The sequence below is a fragment of the Sinocyclocheilus anshuiensis genome, unplaced genomic scaffold, assembly GCF_001515605.1.
Source record: "Sinocyclocheilus anshuiensis isolate Anshui unplaced genomic scaffold, SAMN03320099.WGS_v1.1 scaffold1509, whole genome shotgun sequence".
In the NCBI taxonomy this organism is placed as follows: Eukaryota; Metazoa; Chordata; class Actinopteri; order Cypriniformes; family Cyprinidae; genus Sinocyclocheilus; species Sinocyclocheilus anshuiensis.
Window position 1 is genome coordinate 139,443 of NW_015547723.1, and position 20,206 is coordinate 159,648.

At 36.0% G+C, this 20,206-nt stretch overlaps 1 protein-coding gene across 1 annotated transcript in view; it reads right to left on the minus strand.

Moving 5' to 3' along the window:
- cox10 (cytochrome c oxidase assembly factor heme A:farnesyltransferase COX10) overlaps window positions 1-14,515 on the minus strand; it is a 48,120-nt gene extending 33,605 nt beyond the window's left edge. The window contains exons 1-4 of the mRNA XM_016507126.1: window positions 14,383-14,515; window positions 13,411-13,553; window positions 12,826-13,102; window positions 12,008-12,132 (exon numbers count right to left, since the gene is read on the minus strand). Of these exons, the coding sequence (XP_016362612.1) occupies window positions 12,008-12,132; window positions 12,826-13,102; window positions 13,411-13,553; window positions 14,383-14,440 (603 nt within the window). The 5' untranslated portion in view covers window positions 14,441-14,515. The remainder of the gene's footprint in view (window positions 1-12,007; window positions 12,133-12,825; window positions 13,103-13,410; window positions 13,554-14,382) is intronic.
- Window positions 14,516-20,206: the final 5,691 nt, after the last annotated feature.

The following is a 20,206-nucleotide window of genomic DNA, read 5'->3' on the forward strand; positions in this document are numbered from 1 at the left end:
AATGACCATGGTGTTGGTGTGCTTGACTGGCCAGCAAACTCACCAGACCTGAACCTTGTCAAGAGGAAAATGAGAAACAAGAGACCAAAAAATGCAGATGAGCTGAAGGCCACTGTCAAAGAATCCTGGGCTTCCATACCACCTCAGCAGTGCCACAAACTGATCACCTCCATGCCACGCCGAACTGAGTACATGTACAGTAAATGAACATACTTTCCAGAAGGCCAACAATTCACTAAAAATGTTTTTTTTTATTGGTCTTATGAAGTATTCTAATTTGTTGAGATAGTGAATTGGTGGGTTTTTGTTAAATGTGAGCCAAAATCATCACAATTAAAAGAACCAAAACTTAAACTACTTCAGTCTGTGTGCATTGAATTTATTTAATACACGAGTTTCACAATTTGACTTGAATTACTGAAATAAATGAACTTTTCCATGACATTCTAATTTATTGAGATGCACCTGTAAATAAATAAAAACTTGATACTAAATAAAAAATTACATCAATATTAATAAGCTATATATTAATATCAAAAAATTTATATTACTGGTACTGACTTGCAATATTGGAAATATTATGAAAATGAACATCAGCTTTTTGGAGAGAACTGTAATATCGATACACCCTAATGTGTGTTTCTTCACAGAATGAAAGACGTGCAAAGGTCAAAAATTATGTGCAACCTTTATAATCTTCATCAAATTGCAGTAGACTTTGCCATAAACAGCTTGGCTGCCAGAAAGCGATGGAATATCCCTAATACGTTTCTCCAATTTCAATATGCAAAAGAAAATGAAACCCAACCTAACTGGTGAACAAATTACAGTATCAAATTTCCTGTGACAAAACCATGTTTTGTTGCTGACATTTACTAGAACAATGCCGCAGCTCAAGCACATGTGTTCATATGGAGCCTGAAGCGTAATATCCCATAGTGAAGAGTTTGACATAGATTGACACCCTGCGGATCGCCGAGACCGGGGAAAATTAACTATTAAACGCTAGCCTATGTTTAAATATTCATTCTTATCCTGAACACCGTGAAATAGGCCATTGAACAGACTGTGTGCCACCGTGCCATCTGATCAGAGATCGCCCACTGATTAAGAGTCTGTCTTTTCACGCCAACCTCCCCAACGGATTCAAAGCTTACGGCAGAAATGAAAGCGGAGGTGACTCATCACTATTGTTAAGGAAGGAGTGTTAAACAGGCTCTCAATTTAAGCATCTATTAAATGGAGGGATCACCTTGGTGTTAATTCCTTCCTCAGACACGTTTTCACCTCCGAAAAAGGTGGTCTCGCTTCGAGCGCTCATTCGTCGTGATGGCAAGAATGCACTTTCAAGGAGCTGGTCACATTGTACAGTGGAACTAATGTGATTACCGACGGGAATAAAAGATTCATAAATAATTGATAAAGTATAGCATGAACCCCTAAGAGAACACCTTTTTGGCCAATCTTAACAGAGCTGTCATTGCATTTTTCGTGCATGCTAAGACTCCAAAATGTCAAAAACATTAAAAAGAACTGAACGGGACATCTTTAAAGAGCTGCTCAAGTACCAGCCGGTCTTGCTTTGAGGATGCAATGGCAGTAAACTACAGACCACAATGTCGTCATGCCGGTGGAATTTGCAACCCGTTTGAAAATGTATCATCTGTCTCTGCATCTCATGGGGCAACAGATAAAACTGCAGGATGGAGTGCTTCAAAACGAGACGGGCTGGAGCGATGTCTTAGAGGGCATCTGGTTATAACTTATGGCTCCTCCAGAGGTTCTGCACAGCAGCGTGGGACCCCTAATGTGAAGGTAACAAAGGTCCTGAGGGACAAAAAGAGCTGTCAGGAATGCCAGAGCTTTAACAGATGGGTCCAGAGAGGGAGGAATTACGACTCAAAACTTTAGACATGTGGCCCAAATTAAGATTCGAAAGATGCTGTCAGCTAATATGAGATTAGACTTCAACTAGAATTGAACTGTACTGGGTATTAAATAAATATATTATAATTACACACATTTATATATAACAAATATATACACTGTGATCCAAAAGTTTAGGGTCAGTATTTTATTATTATTTTTTTTTTTGAAAGAAATTAATACTTTTATTCAGCAAGGATGATCAAAAGTGACAGTAAAGACATTTATAATACTGCAAACTATAGCTATTTCAAAACAATGCTGTTCTTCTGAACTTTCTATTCAACAAATAGCAAATTGCAGCAAATATTAAGCAACTGTTTTCAACATTGATAAAAAAGAAGAAATGTTACTTGAGCATTAAATTAACATATCAGAATGATTTCTGAAGACTGGAGTAATGGCAGCTGAAAATTTAGCTTTGCCTTCACAGGAATAAAACATTTACTTACATACACACACAATTGTATTTTTTATTTTTTTAATGTGGAGTTATACCTTTAAGCTATGAAAGGAATTACTGAGCAAGAGTTCACTGGCAGCCAAAATGCATACTGATATATAAGATGCATTTCTGAGACGGTAATTTCAATATGCAAAACAATTCTGAGACTGCATCAATGTTAGATTTTAATGATAGCCATCAAAACATAAACAAAGCTGTTCATTCCTCTCAGAGATCAAGTTTTATGTTCCAATATTTCCATCCAATTTTCTCTCTCGGTTACAGTACATTGCTTCTGAAGCAGCCACCCTACGCATGCAAATATGGATTTTAAAAATGCATGGAAACTACAAGCAGGCGACAATCACTCTTCTGTCTATGTCACACAAGATTAAGGGCGAGATGCCTGCAGTCAAGAAGCCTTGTGGGATAGCGGAGGCCTTCAGTTCCCATATCTACAGAAAACCCTATGTAGAAAAACATTCTGTGCTGTCAGATATGGAGATGTGATTACTTGGCTTCCATGTGATGGGTTCTGTTCTTGTTGATCCGATGATGTTAGGTCGTCCCCAAACCAGTATGTTTTTCTTTATAGATTAGGCATTAAAATTTCATAGCAGGCCTCATTAGAGAACAGCGAATCGGTCTGAATAGGTACCAAAAACACAATGACAAGCCAATTTAAATTTTCTTTTTAACAAAATCAGAGAACTATTACAATTAACATTATTACGGAAAGCAGAAACAAAGATGTTGAGCACTTGTACAACCCTGATCAAACGCAGAACACAACAGGAATTAATGTTTTCCAGAGCCATAAATTACTTCAAAGGGTGATTTGATATGCTGCTTCTCGAAGTCACGCTTTTAAATTTGCATCTGAATATCTCTCGAGAGCTCCTCATATGAAGTAGAAGGTGCAGAACCTCCTGGAGGTTTAGATCATTTTATATCAGCAGCGAATTTCCGAGATCATTTCAGCATGGAAACTCCAGAATTAACTATGAACATGTTTAAATGTTTTAGAGATAATTAACGTCACTGCAAAAAGGTCCAAAGCAACATTTAATCTACTGAGATGGGATAGGGCTATTAAGAAGATTAAATAATCAAGTATAATTACGCTCAGGTTTTATTCTGCTTGGATCTTAAACTTGTTCAAGAAAGAGATGAGATCATTAACGATCATTATTGTACAGTGTCAGAATAATTCTTAACCATCCTGACACGTTTCATCTTTCTTCTGTTGGTCTAAGTATATACTTATATATTTTGGGTGAGAATTAATTGTCCTACCCTTATAAATGACGAATAAAACTTACAATTTAAACATTAAATCTCAACTAATAAACATGCACTCTAAAAAAATAATAGGGTGTAATAATATTAATAGTAATATAAAAATTATATAAAAAGCAATAATAACAGGATAATTAGAATGTTATATAAATAGTCTTTAAGAAAAGTGTTAGTCTTTAAAAAAAGGTTTCTTAAGACTGTCTAGATGACTAGTCTCTCAGACAACCCACCCACTAGTTGACAAAAACATGTAATAAAAAAAGACAGGCAACAAAAGGGAGGTGAGGCATAGAGACGGGGTCAAGGAACTAGGTGTTTTGCTTCGGCTTGTCAGACGCTTGCCATCCTCTGACGACCCACCGCACACTCACACCCGTCTATCCCAACAGGAGATATGACACAAAACCACCCCTGAAATACCAGGACAGGATTTACAAAAACAACACTGAGTTGACACCTCAGAAAAAAGGCAGTGGGAAAAATGTCCTTGTTGGCAAGAGGCTGCACAAGAAGTATTTTCTTTGCTGTGGCCCCTTCACCCGACTGCTGATTTCAAACCTTTAGCTTGAGAAAAAAAGCCTCTTTGGACTCAATTATCAAATTAAGTGGAATTCAGAGTAAAGCTTTCATAGCAATCAACAGAACGCCCATGAAGCTCTACTTAGGCTGACCTCAAAGCTACATCATCACAACAGCAGATTAAGACATTACAGAGTGTGCTGGGTTAAAGTATTCATCATAAACTGTGGACCGCGTAAAGCAGCATTGTTTAAAAGGTGAAGTATGAAACTTCTGGAACACCAGTGATAGAAAATAGAATTGAAATCTGTTTGATCAGTCAGTACAGCAACACTGACACAGCTAATGACATGTGGGGAAGGAATGACTGCATTTCTGTATAACAGTACAAAGCAACAATAAATTCATGGGTTCAATTCCCAGATTAAAACACCTAGACTGCAATGCAAGTCATTTTAAATGAAAGTTTGTCTTCAAACAAACAAACAAACAAACACACTACTCTTCAAAAGTCTGGGATCAGTAAGTTATGTATCTTATGATCAGTTATTATCAGTAAGTTATGTATCTCAAAAAAAAAAATGTATCACGGTTCTTAACATTGGTAATAATAAGAAATGCTTCCTGACCAGCAAATTAGCATTTAAGAATGATTTCTGAAGGATAATGTGACACAAAAAATACATAGCTGTGCTATCACATGAATAAATCTATATAAAAAAATAGAAAAAAGTTATTTTAAAATGTGGTATTTCGCAATATTACTATTTTACTATATTTTTGATTAAATAAATGCAGCCTTGGTGAGTATAAGAGACTTCTTTTAAAAACATTTTACAAATTTTACCAACCCCAAACTTTAGAAAGGTAGTATTAAGGTAATTATAAAGGAACTCACTACCTGTCTGTCCATCCACTGGAGAAACACTTCTAACATTTTCTTCAGAAAACATTTAAAACCTAGTTACTACTGCAATTCTGTTTAGTGCCACTAGTGGTGCAGAAATCCCTGTGCCTTAAAAATGTAAATGTACTGAAAGATCCAAATCCAAAATCACAAAAGACGTAACTGTATGTGAAATATAGAGATACAACTGAATATTGTGTCCCCTGGTGGAATGCAGTATCGACTTTGGCTGGCCAATTTTAGGGGATTCTGGGTTTTTACAGCATTCCTGACAGTTTCCAAACAAGGTTACACTGAAATAAGAAACCACAAAATTGCAATGTGACTTCAGGAAACACTCCAAGGAACCAAAGGCTAAAAGCTACAGCCACTGAATCCCAGGCCTGTCATTCTCATCTCAAAGTAAATCTCATCACGGTCACAAGTAAACACAAACGGAGACGAACTCGACTGGCTCCTGAGGTACCAAAAATCAACCTGCTTGGTGTTTGATGTTCAATCCGCAGGCAGCAAAGCTTAAAGGGATCCACCTTAACTTTGATTTGTTTGTCGTATGTTTAGTGGACTCTACAAGTTTAAAAATTATCATCTTTGATCATGGCAAACCGCACGGGGGTGGCAGGGATGTTTTATAATGGGAGAAGAAAAAAAACTGGCACCACATCTAAGGACGTCATTCTTCTTTTATTTTCCTCTCTGGAGTTATAAAACCCAAAGGATGAGTTAAGAGCGGAGATCAGTTACCGCCAGGTATGGGTGTGCCCAAGACCTGTCACATTACACAAGATGAGTCAGGACTTGAAGAATGAGATCAGAGAGTTACTACAATGACCACATGGCACATGATTTGTGGCGGCGTTCTACCAGCTGCTCAGTTTTACTACGAAAACAACAAAAACAAAGCTGCTCTTCACTAAGAAAGAACAGCGTTCATCACATAGACGGCACCCCGAATAAATGCAATAGAATCAGAATGGCTTTCATTAGCCATGTGTAATGCAAAACTCTTTCAGAAGGGTATACGCACCAGGAATTTGTCTTTGTACAAGCTGCTAGCAGATACGATGACAATCACGTCACAGTTTCTGCATGCACACAGAGCTCTAAGACTTCAAAAAGCGCTTGAGGCTTCAGGAACAAAGAGACAGATTGTATACAATATCTCTGTTATTCTGTTGCACTGTATTTGCACAGCATAAACAAATCTGCCATCAGGTACCCAGTGTAATTTACGTCCAACACTTACAACACCAACCACCCTTACAAATACAACAATAAACTCTGCATTACATTTATTTCGAGAGGCAGATGCGTTTTTCCAAAGCAACTCCAAAGTGACATTTTACCACTGTTGCCTTTTAGATTAAAACTCATGATTTTGGTGTCGATCTGATTTACAGGATTTTTGCATATTATTTTTGGCCAGTATGACTGTATAAATGCGTCAGTTGGTAAAAGCGTTGCTAAACCATCAATATATTTGACCTATAATAAGTAGACCGGACAACATTAAATATCTTTAAATCCAAGATTAACAATAAAACATTAAGTAAAATATAATAATATTGAGTAAACTTCATCACAAACAAGACACGAAAGAAAATGTAACTTTAGAAATATAGTTTTTTTTACAGTATTGTGTCTCTCATTTTTAACTTTGTGTTAATGTAATAATATACACATACAAAATAATAATATATAATAGATAAAATGATCAAATGCTTTTAACTTTGTTCTGTTATAATATAATAAATTATATTATAATATAATATAATATAATATATAATATATGTCCACGTTCCAAAAAAAAGAGAAAACTAATTAACTTAAATTAAGTAATTCACCTAATAATCCAAAATTACCAAAATTATGCCTATTTTTTAGCAACGATTCTTTGAAAATCCAGCAAAAATACTTGATATATATATATATATACAGTTACAGTCATATTACATATGATTTTGGTCATACCACACACCCCTGCTGGCTACTATGATGCACTACTATGGCTGCAGTTACACATCCACCACGCAAAACCAAGCTACAACTGTGAGTAGGAGGCGAGACAGAGAGGCCAGACACAGGTTCTTTCCATACTGTAACGTGTGGAGTGAAGACTAACCGTTTGCCACAAGAAGCCAGCTCCACGGTCTATGGATTAAATGTCCTCTGAAGCCACAGAAAGCCTATTAGTCTCAGACTGAACCTTCAGAAACACTTGCAGAAGTCACAAGGCCATCTAGACAGTACAGAGCGAAGTAAACCAAAGTATGTATTAGAAATATCCAAGTTCCACTTAAAAAATACAACTACCATCTGATACCTGTTTCAACATGCTTTTTGGCATATAAAAGCACACGTGATTGATGAACCTGTTCCAAGTACTCCATCCCTCCTCACTGTTCCTGCTCAATTAGAACTTCAAAGACGGCACATCAAACGCAACAAATTTACAGAGCGCCCATCTGTCCGCCTTCACCCGCTACCTCAGCCTCTTAGACCTTGTATCCATTTCATTATTAAATGCACTTAAAGACCAGGTGAGCCCTGATTTTAACTTGCACAATTATAGCTAATCAACCTTTTCTCCAATTCTATAACTTCAAAAATGACTTGGAGAATGAGTTGTCTTCTTAACTGTAAGATTTCTTTAAACCTTTCATAACTATCCAAGCTCTTCCCCCATGTTTTCCCCAAGTCATCTATGCATTACTAATTTAGCATCAATTCAAATGTGCACAGTCTGTTTATTCAGCATGCTAATCATCAAGATGGTTCTGGCACCTTTTAATAACTGAATTATCAAAACTTGAAAATTCATGATTACTAGATTAGGACTTTTTAAATAATTTTATAGAGATTACACAAACAAAAACTGAATGTTTTTTTAAAACACTTCATTTTCTATATGCAAAATATATTTATAAAAATATACTACAATTCAAAAGTTTGATGTCAGAAATATTCATAATAAACGAATCTTCAAGAAAGATGCATTCAATTGATCAAAAGTGACAGTAAAGACTGACTTTACTGTTACATTATAGCAAAAAAATTATTTCAAATAAATGCTACTGAACTTTTCATTCGATAAAAAAACCTGGAAAAAAAAACATGTTTCCACAAAAATATTAAGCAGCACAAATGTTTCCAACATTGTTTCTGAAGGATTGTGACACTGAACACTGGAATGACTGCTAAAAATTCAGCTTTTCCATAAAAGTTGTATAAGTTGCATTTCAGCATATATTAATAGTTAAATTGTAATCATATTTTAATATTTGACTTTACTTATAATCAAATAAATCAGGTAGAAGTGGATCAAATCTAGTCAGAAACGTGAACCAAACACACATCTATTTGATGCAGGCATATCAGAAAAAGGTTAGCAATCAATCTTGAAATGGCCTATGAGATAATCTGAATGGTTGAAGGCATTTATGCCCAACCTGAGAAGCAAATATTTGCTTGTTCGTTTCTGCACCATCTAGGCCTCAGGTAAAAAAGGCCACCAGCATGTGACACATTGAGGTCGGGCAAACAGAACAATGCAATGAGTAAAAGCACTGCAGAGATGCCACTAAGGAGGGAAAAGGTCCAAGTGTACGATGATACGATCTTCCTGTTAAAGGGGTCCTATTATGCTCTCTTACAAAGTCTTGATTTTGTTTTGGGGGTGTACTAGAACAGGCTCTCATACTAGGTTGTTCGAAAAACACATTATTTTTCACATATTTTACATGAACGGCTCCAATAGTTCCTGTATCAAATGATGGCCCGCCTTCTGAAATATCGAAATGATCGAAATATCGCAAATGTAAATATCGCAATATGCATATCGCAACGGCGTGCGATATCATTATAATTTTAATAATAGGCTACTTAAATCAAAACGTTGCAAAAGGTCAAAGTTTTAGTTCGACGCATATAGCAGAGAATTGCTTGATGTTAAAAAGAGTTATTAAGTGCAATAAGTTGCAGAAAACAACTCTTTGCCGTCTCGTCTTGCTGTCTGACTCACACCTGAAGAGCGCACAAGCCGTATCTCGGCCAGCAGATGTATTTCCAAGAAAAAAAACATCGTCTTATAGTCAGGTCAATACGGTATTTAAAAATATAATTTAAATTGATTGTACACCAATACTTGTGTACAATTATCGAATATATTCTATATTGTATCGCATATCGAATATCGCATTTTTTAACAAGGTATCGCATATCGCATTTTTCTTCAATATCGCACAGCCCTAATTGTAACCACTCTAAGTTCGTCTGCCTTGGGAAAACTAGCGTGTCTCCGACATAGTGATAACACTCTAGTGTTACCTAGAGTCTTTCTCTAGACCTAGACTTTTCTAGTGCAGCTCAACCAGGTCTCGTCCCATTCGTCGGTATTTGTGATATCACAAATCCCGGAAAATATGCGTTGTAGTCCAAACGAGTCGTTCGTTGTAGTTTTTGAAAAGTGTTAAATGAATAACTGTTAAATAAAATAGCTCCTATTGAAGTGGACTTTGAGCTTTGTAACTTTGTAAATTTTTTTTATGCTCAAGCAGCAACATTACAGACTAACTAAAGTTGAAAAAGTGAAAAAGCATAATAGGACCTCTTTAAAAACAGGTCATCAGGTGAACTCAGCCAATGGGGCTCGGCCCAGTGGTGTGATTGTGACCTTCAACAAATTACAGGCCACGCCTGGTTATTGGCCAAGAAGCCACAGGCCTTAAAGCAAGTTGATGTAACAATCTTCAATTTGGCTAATACTCTTGAGTCACGAAGAGCATAACTGCACAGAACGTACTCTGCTTGGAGCAGAAAGCTGATTACAGATGGAGCAAACCAGAGTGTATGCAACACGTGCCTCTCGCTCTCGGTTTCTTCTCATTCTAGCTTGGCAAATGCTTTCATCTGAAAAACATCACAGCGGCACAGCTAATCTGGCCTAATGTATTTTTTAGATACACAGCAGGAGTGGAATTCAAAAGACTCTACAATTGGCTCACTTAAGAGCTGATTTCTTTTCTTTCTCTCTAAACTAATGACAAAGTGCACTGTGAGAGCCCATATCGAGTGCTTGTGTCCCGTGTTTGTGTAACACACAATGAAACTCTGCTGGGCATTGCGGGACTCACTGAAGTCAAGCCAACGCAGCAATGAGACTTCATCCATCTAGCTGTACACTAGCAAAACAATAGAAAAATCAACAGACCGCCAAGTAAGCAATTACTCTGACTGGAATGCTTGTGCAGAGTCGAGCTTAAGTACCAAAACTAGCGGGTCATACATTTCTAACCATCTACAACTGGATTTGTGTGGTCTGCCCTGGGCCTGCATCAACACGTCTAGCCAAACTCTGGTCATCACATTTTTTTAGATGTCAGATGTCTACTTTTGCAATCATGAATTTTAAACCACGGTAAAAGCTACAATGCAAGTACATTTTTATTAGTGTGAAAGTAAAGGCCATTGCTAGCAAAATATCTAGATTACAAAAAAAAATAAAAAATTTCTACACAGCGCTCACTCTAATTCCATAAAATTCAGTAGATTGTTTTCAGAAATTACTGATCCGTTTTCAGAATTAAACTATTAGAAGCAGCAAATTTTCAGGATGATAAAGCACATTTTACCTACAAATTCTTATTACTATAATGCTTCTGTAACTGGCTCACTTATTTTTTAATGATGATTCATTACAGCATTATATTTTTTATCAAAGTAACAAAAAGTTAATTAAAACAAAAAAAAGTTAATTATTTTTTTTATTTAAAAAAGTAATACTACAATGTATAAAATTATTTTTTAAATAAAATATTTTTTTGTTTTAATTAACATTTTTTGTTACTGTAACAGACAAAAAAATAAATAAATGAATAACTCTGTAATTATTCATCATTGAAAAATAAGTGAGACGTTATAGTAATAAGAATTTGGAGGTAAAATGTGCTTTATCATCCTGAAGCAGGGAAATGATTATCCTAAAATTAATTCTGCAATACAAAAGAAAACTACATCTACACATAGATCTAAAGGTAGACAACATCAGACATGCACAGCTTTTTAATATACAGGGCTCCAGACTGCGACCAACTGGTCGCATTTTGTGAGCATTTTTTCTGCCTGAGTGACTACATTTTGTGAGCGGTCGCACTGGCGCGACCACCGTGTTGTTCAACTCATAAGCGCTGCCATTTCTGAATATGAGAAACATCAAACGGCAAACGAAACCAAAAGCATAACGAAACTGCGCAGCGCTTAAGAGTGTAGAGCCTGATTTATACTCACCGCGTCAGCACGAGCGTGAAGGTGCACGCAGCAAAAATGATGGATGGTTTTCAAGCTAAAGTAAAAGACCGCTTCTTAAACCAGAGAAGGTGAACATGTTGGTATTCTTGTGGGGGGGAAAAACAAAACAAAAACATGCAAGCACTGTCACGGACAGCAAGTTTAGTTTTTTCTTTTTGTTTTCATTTTGAAAAGCTTGTTATCTTTGCCGTTTACCTCACGTTATGCTATAGAAGCTGCTCTCTTTTATTTATTTTTTATTTGATTCCTCAGTTTTAGCTAAACATTCTGTAATTTATTAGTCAGTATATAATAGAGCATGTGGTGTATGCTATGATAAAAGTTCATCAGCATGCATTGATTAATCCCATGTTGTAGCAAAAAAACTAAAAAAATGCGACCAAATCATGTGCTTGTGCGACCAACTGAGAAAGTTAGTCGCAAAAGAGCGACCAGTGGGAAGAATGAGTCTGGAGCCCTGATATACACATACACACATGTGCGTCCAACACTTGCTAGCTTGTTCCAGCTGGATGTCAGGTCACTTGGCTTCATATGATGTGTTTGGTCCAGTCACACTGTGCTGAGTGTGCAGTTATTTTATGAATGTGCATGAGGTGACTGACCTGATTGATGGAATTGGCTGTACAGGAAGAGAGACCCGTTCCGACTGAAGCCATCAAAAAAGTGACAGGGTCAAAGGGCACTGGAGCCATGGCATAGCCAGCAGCTGCTGTAGTAACCACAAGAGCTATGGACAAAAAGAAAGAGCAAGGTTACAAAATAGCTTATTGATTTAGTTAAAACGGTAACTGCAGTTTCTGCAAAAATGTAATGCCAAAAGTATATTAAAAACAATGAACAAATAAGTAAAAGTGATAAGATAAAAAAAAAAAAAACACTTTTGGCAGAATTTCATATTAAATACAATGGAGTTTTAACATCTTGTAAAAAAAATTTGCATCAATTCAACAACAAAAAAAAAGAGTGTATGTTATTCACCCTCTAAACTAACAATTAAGAATCAATCTAAGAGGAGTCAGAAGAAAGTTAGCTAGATGTCATTAGGCTATTAGACATCAATAAATGTTCTGCTATCATATCACTAAAAGTTGTCAGAAGTATAACTTCCAGCATATTATGCAAGTTAATTATGCAGAACAAATAAGTGGAATGCTTATCACATACAATATTATTATTTCAGAAAAAGCTAAAGAAAATTTTAAAGGATGAACACTGTCAAAGTACTTAATGGGCGGAGACTATTTTTTTAAATGATTATTATTTAATCATTAGTCAGTGCTTTTTTTTAGATTAAGCATCACATTTAACTTTCCATGAACTTCATGATCAGCAGTTTAGCTTTGCTTACTGCATAAGTAACTACATATTTCTCAATTATGCAATATTACTTTCATTTATACAAAATACATAAAACATATACCTGTTAATTTAAGTTTGGAGAGCCGTGCGTAAATCCCTGGTAAATCACTGTATTCAACCTTTAACTCTTTCCATTGCCGGGCCTCCAAGCGGGCTGTTCTGGCTGCTTCTGGTTCAACCGGGTCACATGGCGGCACCACAGTACCTGGTTCAGGCTTTAAGGCTGGTATCTGCTGAACCTGACTGACCACCGAATCATCTCGATCATCCAGCACAGAGGCAACATGCTCCTGCTTGGGTCTCGCTCTCTGGCCGAGACCGCTGCTGCTCTTCACATACTGGGGGAAGAGGGAAGAAATATGGCTGACATTTGATGGATTTCAATTTAATCAGTTAATTCTGTTAAAATGGGAAGATACAGGGAATTTAAACATGTCTAATTTAATTTGCAAATAATTTAGGAAAATAATATTACATAGAAACAGTATCCCCCTGCAAACGTATTATAAGAGAGTTGGCTCAAAAAGACTAGATAATATTTATAAATATCAAAAATGTCTATAGATAGATTATTTTAGAGCTGAATTGTCCTGGTCAGTGTATTACTGGTTATGGATCCATAAAGGCAGCACCTCACATCCTATACCTGTCTCTTCAGAAAGCAGAGATGCTGGAACGTGATCCATTCTGCTTGATTTTTCCTGCAGAGCTGAATCAGACTCCTGGCACTCATGTGACTCCTAGCCGCATTTGCAATGAGCTTCTGCTGCACGCTGACACCAACCAAACCTTCAACAAGACAAGACATTAATTAATATTGATCTTTATTTTAATTAATGCCATCAACAAGAACGACAAAAACACAATGAGAAATATTAATTCAACGGTAAGAAAAATAGAAGAGGTGCCACTATATGCAGCAAAAAAAAAAAAAAAAATCATACCTGTTTTTTTATCTTTATATATGTGTATAGCAACAAAGTTTGGAGTAATTTTTTAAAGTGAGAAAAATTTGTTCTGGAGTCAGACCATGTAATTTTATGAATTTGAAAATTTTCTATTAGAAATAACAATTGCATAAGAAATGCTTTATCTTTATCAATTCAGTGGTTGTTGGAGTGTATCACTACTCAATTTACTAGACATTTGACAACTTCACAATGACGTCATGCCAAATAACACATGGCATCATATCAAAACTGACACCTGCAACACTCATGAGGACACAATACAGCAGTTTTTCTAATATAAACAATATTTGCACGACAATCTCTCTAAAACAGACACACACACACACATACATACATACACACACACACACACACACGCCTGTATATACATGATTATACAATGGGCAATGTAAGTCAAATGATCTGCAGCAAGCAATATGCACAAAGCAGAGCAGAAAAATACTTGTATATCTATGTTAATGCACGTAGTTACGGGGATTCCTTTTAAAATAGGATCACGTCATGTAAACTGTGATGTTATTTTAAGGTCATGGTGCTGAAGTAGCGCTTCAGCGGCTAGGCTAACCGGCTAGCAAAATGCCAAAATACCAGCACGGAACGAGCGAAAACACACATATGCCTCATTAACATGACATAGTTATTAATACCATCACGTGGAAGGCATTTCCAGACTCCCGTCAGTCTACTACATGGTGTTTTGTACATGTTACTCAAGCGAACGACCGGCTGCGGCTGACTCTCCCTAACTTGCTGCAGCGCGCCATCTTGAGAAGAGAAGTGTTTCCTGTGACGTTTGTCCTGCTGGAAGGTCACGAGCACGCGCACGAAGCAAAGTACAGTGTGAGCATTGAGTTACAATGGATACCTTTTCTGATTTAATAGATTCTTTTTATAATTGTTATTGTAAAGTAACGATGAAAATGTTCAAAAGCTGTATGTGTCTCAAATAACTTGAAAATTAAAGGGGTCATATGATGCTTTTTTAAAGATCATTATTTTGTGTATTTGGTACTTTTTGTACAAATATATACAATATAGACTATTATATAAAATCTAAAAATACAATAAAATAATATAGCTGCAAGCAGCGATTACCGGGGTTTTGGTCTAGGCCAACCTGAAATTTTGGACTGACATTACAATACATCCATGATGAAAAATCTTGCAACACACACATGTTCAACCTGAAATGAAAGGGCTTAAGTATAATACTTAATACAAAGTAAGCATACTTACACATGCAAACACATTTTGTTGTAGATGTAGAGATTTAAAGTAAATGATGGGTAACAAAATGCTTACTGCAAGTCTTCTCTTTATAATGCAATTTTCAGGTCTCACTGTAATCATAATGTGGCGTAATTGCAAAATTACTCCAGGTAAATTGATTCCTCCAGGTAAATGAAGTGGTAAAGTTTGACAAAATGTGATATTGAATGTTATCATAGTGACTTTATAATTCATAGACATGAATACAAATGGCAGACCTGTAAATAGAGATATATAGTGAGCAGAATGAGCCAATTAATGGTCTTCTGCTTCTAGTAGTTAAAATGACATTTCCATGGATTTTGCAATTTAAATGTACTTTTTCAACGTTTTAACTGTTATAGAGGCAACTAATGTCTGAGCCCCATAAATTTTGCATTTTGCATGCTTGTCTACAATCATATGACACGTGTGCTCACTTTTTCATGAAGTTTAGAGCTTTCTTTTATAGGGTTTTCTTTTTATAGATTTATAGGGTTTTGGGTACACTATATCAAGGCCATATTATTAAATGGTCCTGTTATAACTGTCCAAATGCAAATTTTCAAAATTTTTTGATAATTATTGACGTAGAGAGTCTAAAGAGCTGTACTGCAGTGATTTTAATGGTTTTGAGTTTAAAACCTAGGACTAGTTGTGGACTAGCCGGCAGCCATATCACCCTGTAGCCCAAGACTGGTTGCCCACTGAAGCTAAGCAGGGCTGAGCCTGGTCAGTACCTGGATGGGAGACCTCCTGGGAAAACTAGGTTGCTGCTGGAAGAGGTGTTAGTGAGGCCAGCAGGGGGTGCTCACCCTGTGGTCTGTGGTCCTAACGCCCCAGTATAGTGACGGGGACAATATACTTTCAACAAGCACCGTCCTTCGGATGAGACGTTAAACCGAGGTCCTGACTCTCTGTGGTCATTAAAAATTCCAGGATGTCTTTCGAAAAGTGTAGAGGTGTGACCTCGGCATCCTGGCCAAATTTGCCCATTGGCCTCTGATCATCATGGCCTCCTAACAATCCCCATATCTACTGATTGGCTTCATCACTCTGTCTCCTCTCCACCAATAAGCTGGTGTGTGGTGGGCGTTCTGGCGCACTATGGCTGCCGTCGCATCATCCAGGTGGATGCTGCACACTGGTGGTGGATGAAGAGATACCCCCTGACAATGTAAAGTGCTTTGAGTGCCTAGAAAAGCGCTATATAAATGTAATGAATTGAATTAGTTTACAAAAGTAGTTTTTTTTTTTTAATAATCTCAAATATTTAATGAACGATTTGATTGACAGCATTAGTCCCAGAGGCAAAGTTGTTCAGAATGAGGAGATCTATCATATGATATGAAGATCTAGTGTTTGTGTGAATATATGAACATGTTCTACAACTTGAGGTCATTTTCTATAGAAATATTGTGTTTTTGAGGCCTTTATAACTGTTATAGCACCACCTATGGTCCGATCTCCATGAAATTTTGTGTGCTTATTACGCGTCCTCTTACACATGTTTTCACCAAGTTTCGTAAAGTTTTGAGTTTTCATTTAGGTTTTATAGGGTTTGGGTATATTTGGCCACGCCCCATTTTTAAATGACTCCGTTACAGCTAACCAAAGGACAAAATTAAAATGTTTTTTTGATAATTATTGATCTAGAGAGTCCAGCGAATATTACTGCAGTGGTTTGATCGAGATTGAGCAAAAAACCTAGGACGAGTTCGCAAAAGTAGATTTTTAACATAATTGAGAATATTTAATGAACGATTTGATTAACAGCAATGGTTTTTGAGGCAAAGTTGTGCATTATGAGGAGATCTATCAAGTGATATGCACCTACTTGCTTGAACCCCTAATTATGAATGGGCTACGGATGGGCTACCAAGACCTGCAATGGTCTTATTGCATGTCTTGTATGTGATTCATAATTTCCTAATACCGATACAGTAGCCTAGTTTGCAACATCTGATAACCCCATATAAAAAGAGATGATTCAGCCTACTTTGTAAAAGCAACAGAGATACTGTTCATATTGTCTGTTAAAGATCTCCTAATAAGATCAATTTCCATTTTATTGGTAAATACACTCAGACATGTCTTGATCATCTTGAACATCTTCCTCCAGTATTAAAGGCCTGATGGTTGAAACCCGCCATCCAAACCCATTTCCCTGATTCATCTCATTCATTACAGCCACTTCCTGGCCAGCCCCCCCATCCTCTCCTAGCAGATTACATGATCTAATCTCACCCCCCTATCCAGATGCAGCTCTGATGAATGTCAGCAATGCCCAGCGGTACGTTCTAACAGCCACAGATCATGAGCTCTATTCAGCTCCCACAGACAGGAGTTGTGCAACAAGATGGGATTGCAGCTTTGACCCTGTGAACTTTGAGAGTGGTTTGATTCGAGGTGCATGCTATTGTGTTGGTAGGTTTTGTCTGACTTGAAATCACACTATAAGAAAAGAAAAATGAGCCTGCAGCACTTTACAATAGTGCAGCTGATTTGTGTGTACATGTACTGTTTTGTTTTTTTATTGTAATCAGTTGTGCATGTGTGTACATACAATACATATCTTGACCTAATATGCTTAAACTAGTGCCCTAAAAAGTTGCACAATATGACACAATCATACCCAATAAGAACCAATTTGATGTTTAATTTGTAGTTATTGGCAGGTTTTCTGAATAATTAGATCTCATTATGGATTGGCTACCAAGTAAATCATAACTAAATAACAGACAAAATGTCCTGCTGATTTTTATGGTTGTTTAGAATAAAAACTTTTAAATAAATTTTATATATATATATATATATATATATATATATATATATATATATATAACACTAATAAAATAAAAAATGCAAGTATATAAAAATAGTTAAAAAAAAGTCAGGACTGGTATGTCTTACATAATTAAAATAAGTCTAAAATATTCACTGTAGTAAGATATTAGTTCATATTAGCCTGTAATTAAATGTAAAAAAGCTCTTTTTTATTATAAATGAAATAATAATAATAATAAACTATTCAAAAATATCAGAAGTATCTCTGTGCTAAAGTTGTTTGACCTTTCCTGAAGAAATACAGAAAAAAAATCAGCGTCATTCAGTCGGATTCATTGTTGTTTGCTCCACAATTTGCAGCATTTCATGTAATCTGATTCCCCAAGAATAACATAATTTGCGTGCTTGTTGACAATGCATTGAATGGAAAAATTAGGATGAGAAAATAAGATCAGGAAATTGTTTATTAGAATAGATGTCCATAGTGACAAATCTGATTGGACACTTGCAATTATCAGTGAGAAATATTCATCATTTATAAGAAGAGACTGCAGAATTTATGTAAAAACTGATATTATTCGCTTTATACATTGAACTCGAGTTGACTGTGACTTGCCTTCACAAAGACAATATGGTAAACATGTGGTAATGGTTCTCACTGTGTCCTCAAGCGCCATTTGTAACCAAGGATGCTAATCAAGAATGCTCACACTCTTTGTTCTTCTAGACTTCTTCTAAGTGCTGCCCTCAGCCTTCAGAATAGACACCTACAATGACTATTGTCATATAGAGGTGTGTGATAATTGAATTAGATGCTCCATAGGGTAAAGACTATAGATATAGAGAGGTCATAAAGCTAGACATGCCTCCACATCCTGCTCAGCACAAGGTTTTCAGCTTTGACCAACCTGAGAGGCAGATGGCCTGGAGGGCTTCAGAACAATACAGCCTGATTGGGTGGATCTGCTTAACACACGGCGCTTTTCAGAGCACACAGACAGAGGTCTCATCCACTGTGGTGGTCTTTCATCATGTCAGAATGTAGCATCTTGAGATAGACTGTAAGCATTCTTTCAGGGCTAGGAGAGAGAAAAGAAGACGCATGAACAAAGGGACTGTGACTGAAATATACTGAAGGGTTTCTGGCGGGGTCATGCATTGATGGAAGAGATATACGATATGATGTAAAATGTGCTCAAGATTTTATTTATAAAGAGACTTGTGTGTATGCTTGAGCAAATATAAATGGCCTCAACTATTTGCTAATGCACAGCGTCAATTAAAATAGCAGTAACAATAACAATACCCAAAAAGAAAAGAAAAAAGAGAGATTTACACGAGCTGTATTTTCTATGTATACTATACATCTTTTGTCGATTTTCAGCTAGTCCCAGTACACATACACTCTAAAATATATATATATTTTTTTACTGCATTATATTTATTTTCCAAACAGTTAAACTTTTGATTGACAAATGTTTACTTATTTTCCCTTATTTGATTTGTAAAATTCACCACATTATTAATATTTTACATTATTAACATTTTACATTGTTGTTTCAAACGCTTCCAAACAGTTATGTTTTTGTGTAACACAAAGCAACATAAAAAAGGTTAATTTTGTCCATACTCAGAAAATGAATGTTATTTTAGCTTTATATATGCTATTAATATTTTAAATAAACTTTTACTTATTTTTTATTATTTTAATTTTATTTTTCAATTTGTATTTATTTTTATTTTAGTTAGAGTTGTAGCATTTTTTTCCTGTTAGTTGCCAGTTCAAGTTTCGTAAGTTTTTTTTTTTTTTTTATCTACTATTTAGATTGTATTTTATTTCAGCTTTATTTAAATAAACAAAATAGATTTTTAATAGTTCCAGTTTTAGTTAACTATAACAGCCCTGCATAAACCATTATAAAATGGTCTTTACATTATATACATAAAAAGGTAGTCACGTTGACAAAAATATGTGACCCTGGAGCACAAAACCAGTCTTAAGTCGCTGGGGTATATTTGTAGCAATAGCCAAAAATACATTGTACTGGTCAAAATTATAGATTTGTTTTATGCCAAAAATCATTAGGATATTAAGTAAAGATCATGTTCTGTCAAGATGTGGCACATAAGGTTTGAACTCAATGATGAGGCACAAGAAAACATTTGATGTCATTGATGCCAGACATGATATGTCTTAAAGCATCATATTTGAATTAACACAAATTATTCCTTGTGACTTTCATCGACTCAAAAATAGTCATATGGGTTTAAAAAGGTGGTTCTTTCTTGTGGTTCCATCAAACCCATCGTTTCATCACAATTTCACCATCCAGTTAGGCACATCAATCATAACTCCTTCAAAAAAAGCCAGAAACCTTGGAGTTATGATTGATGATCAGCTGACTTTCTCAGACCACATTGCTAAAACTGCCCATT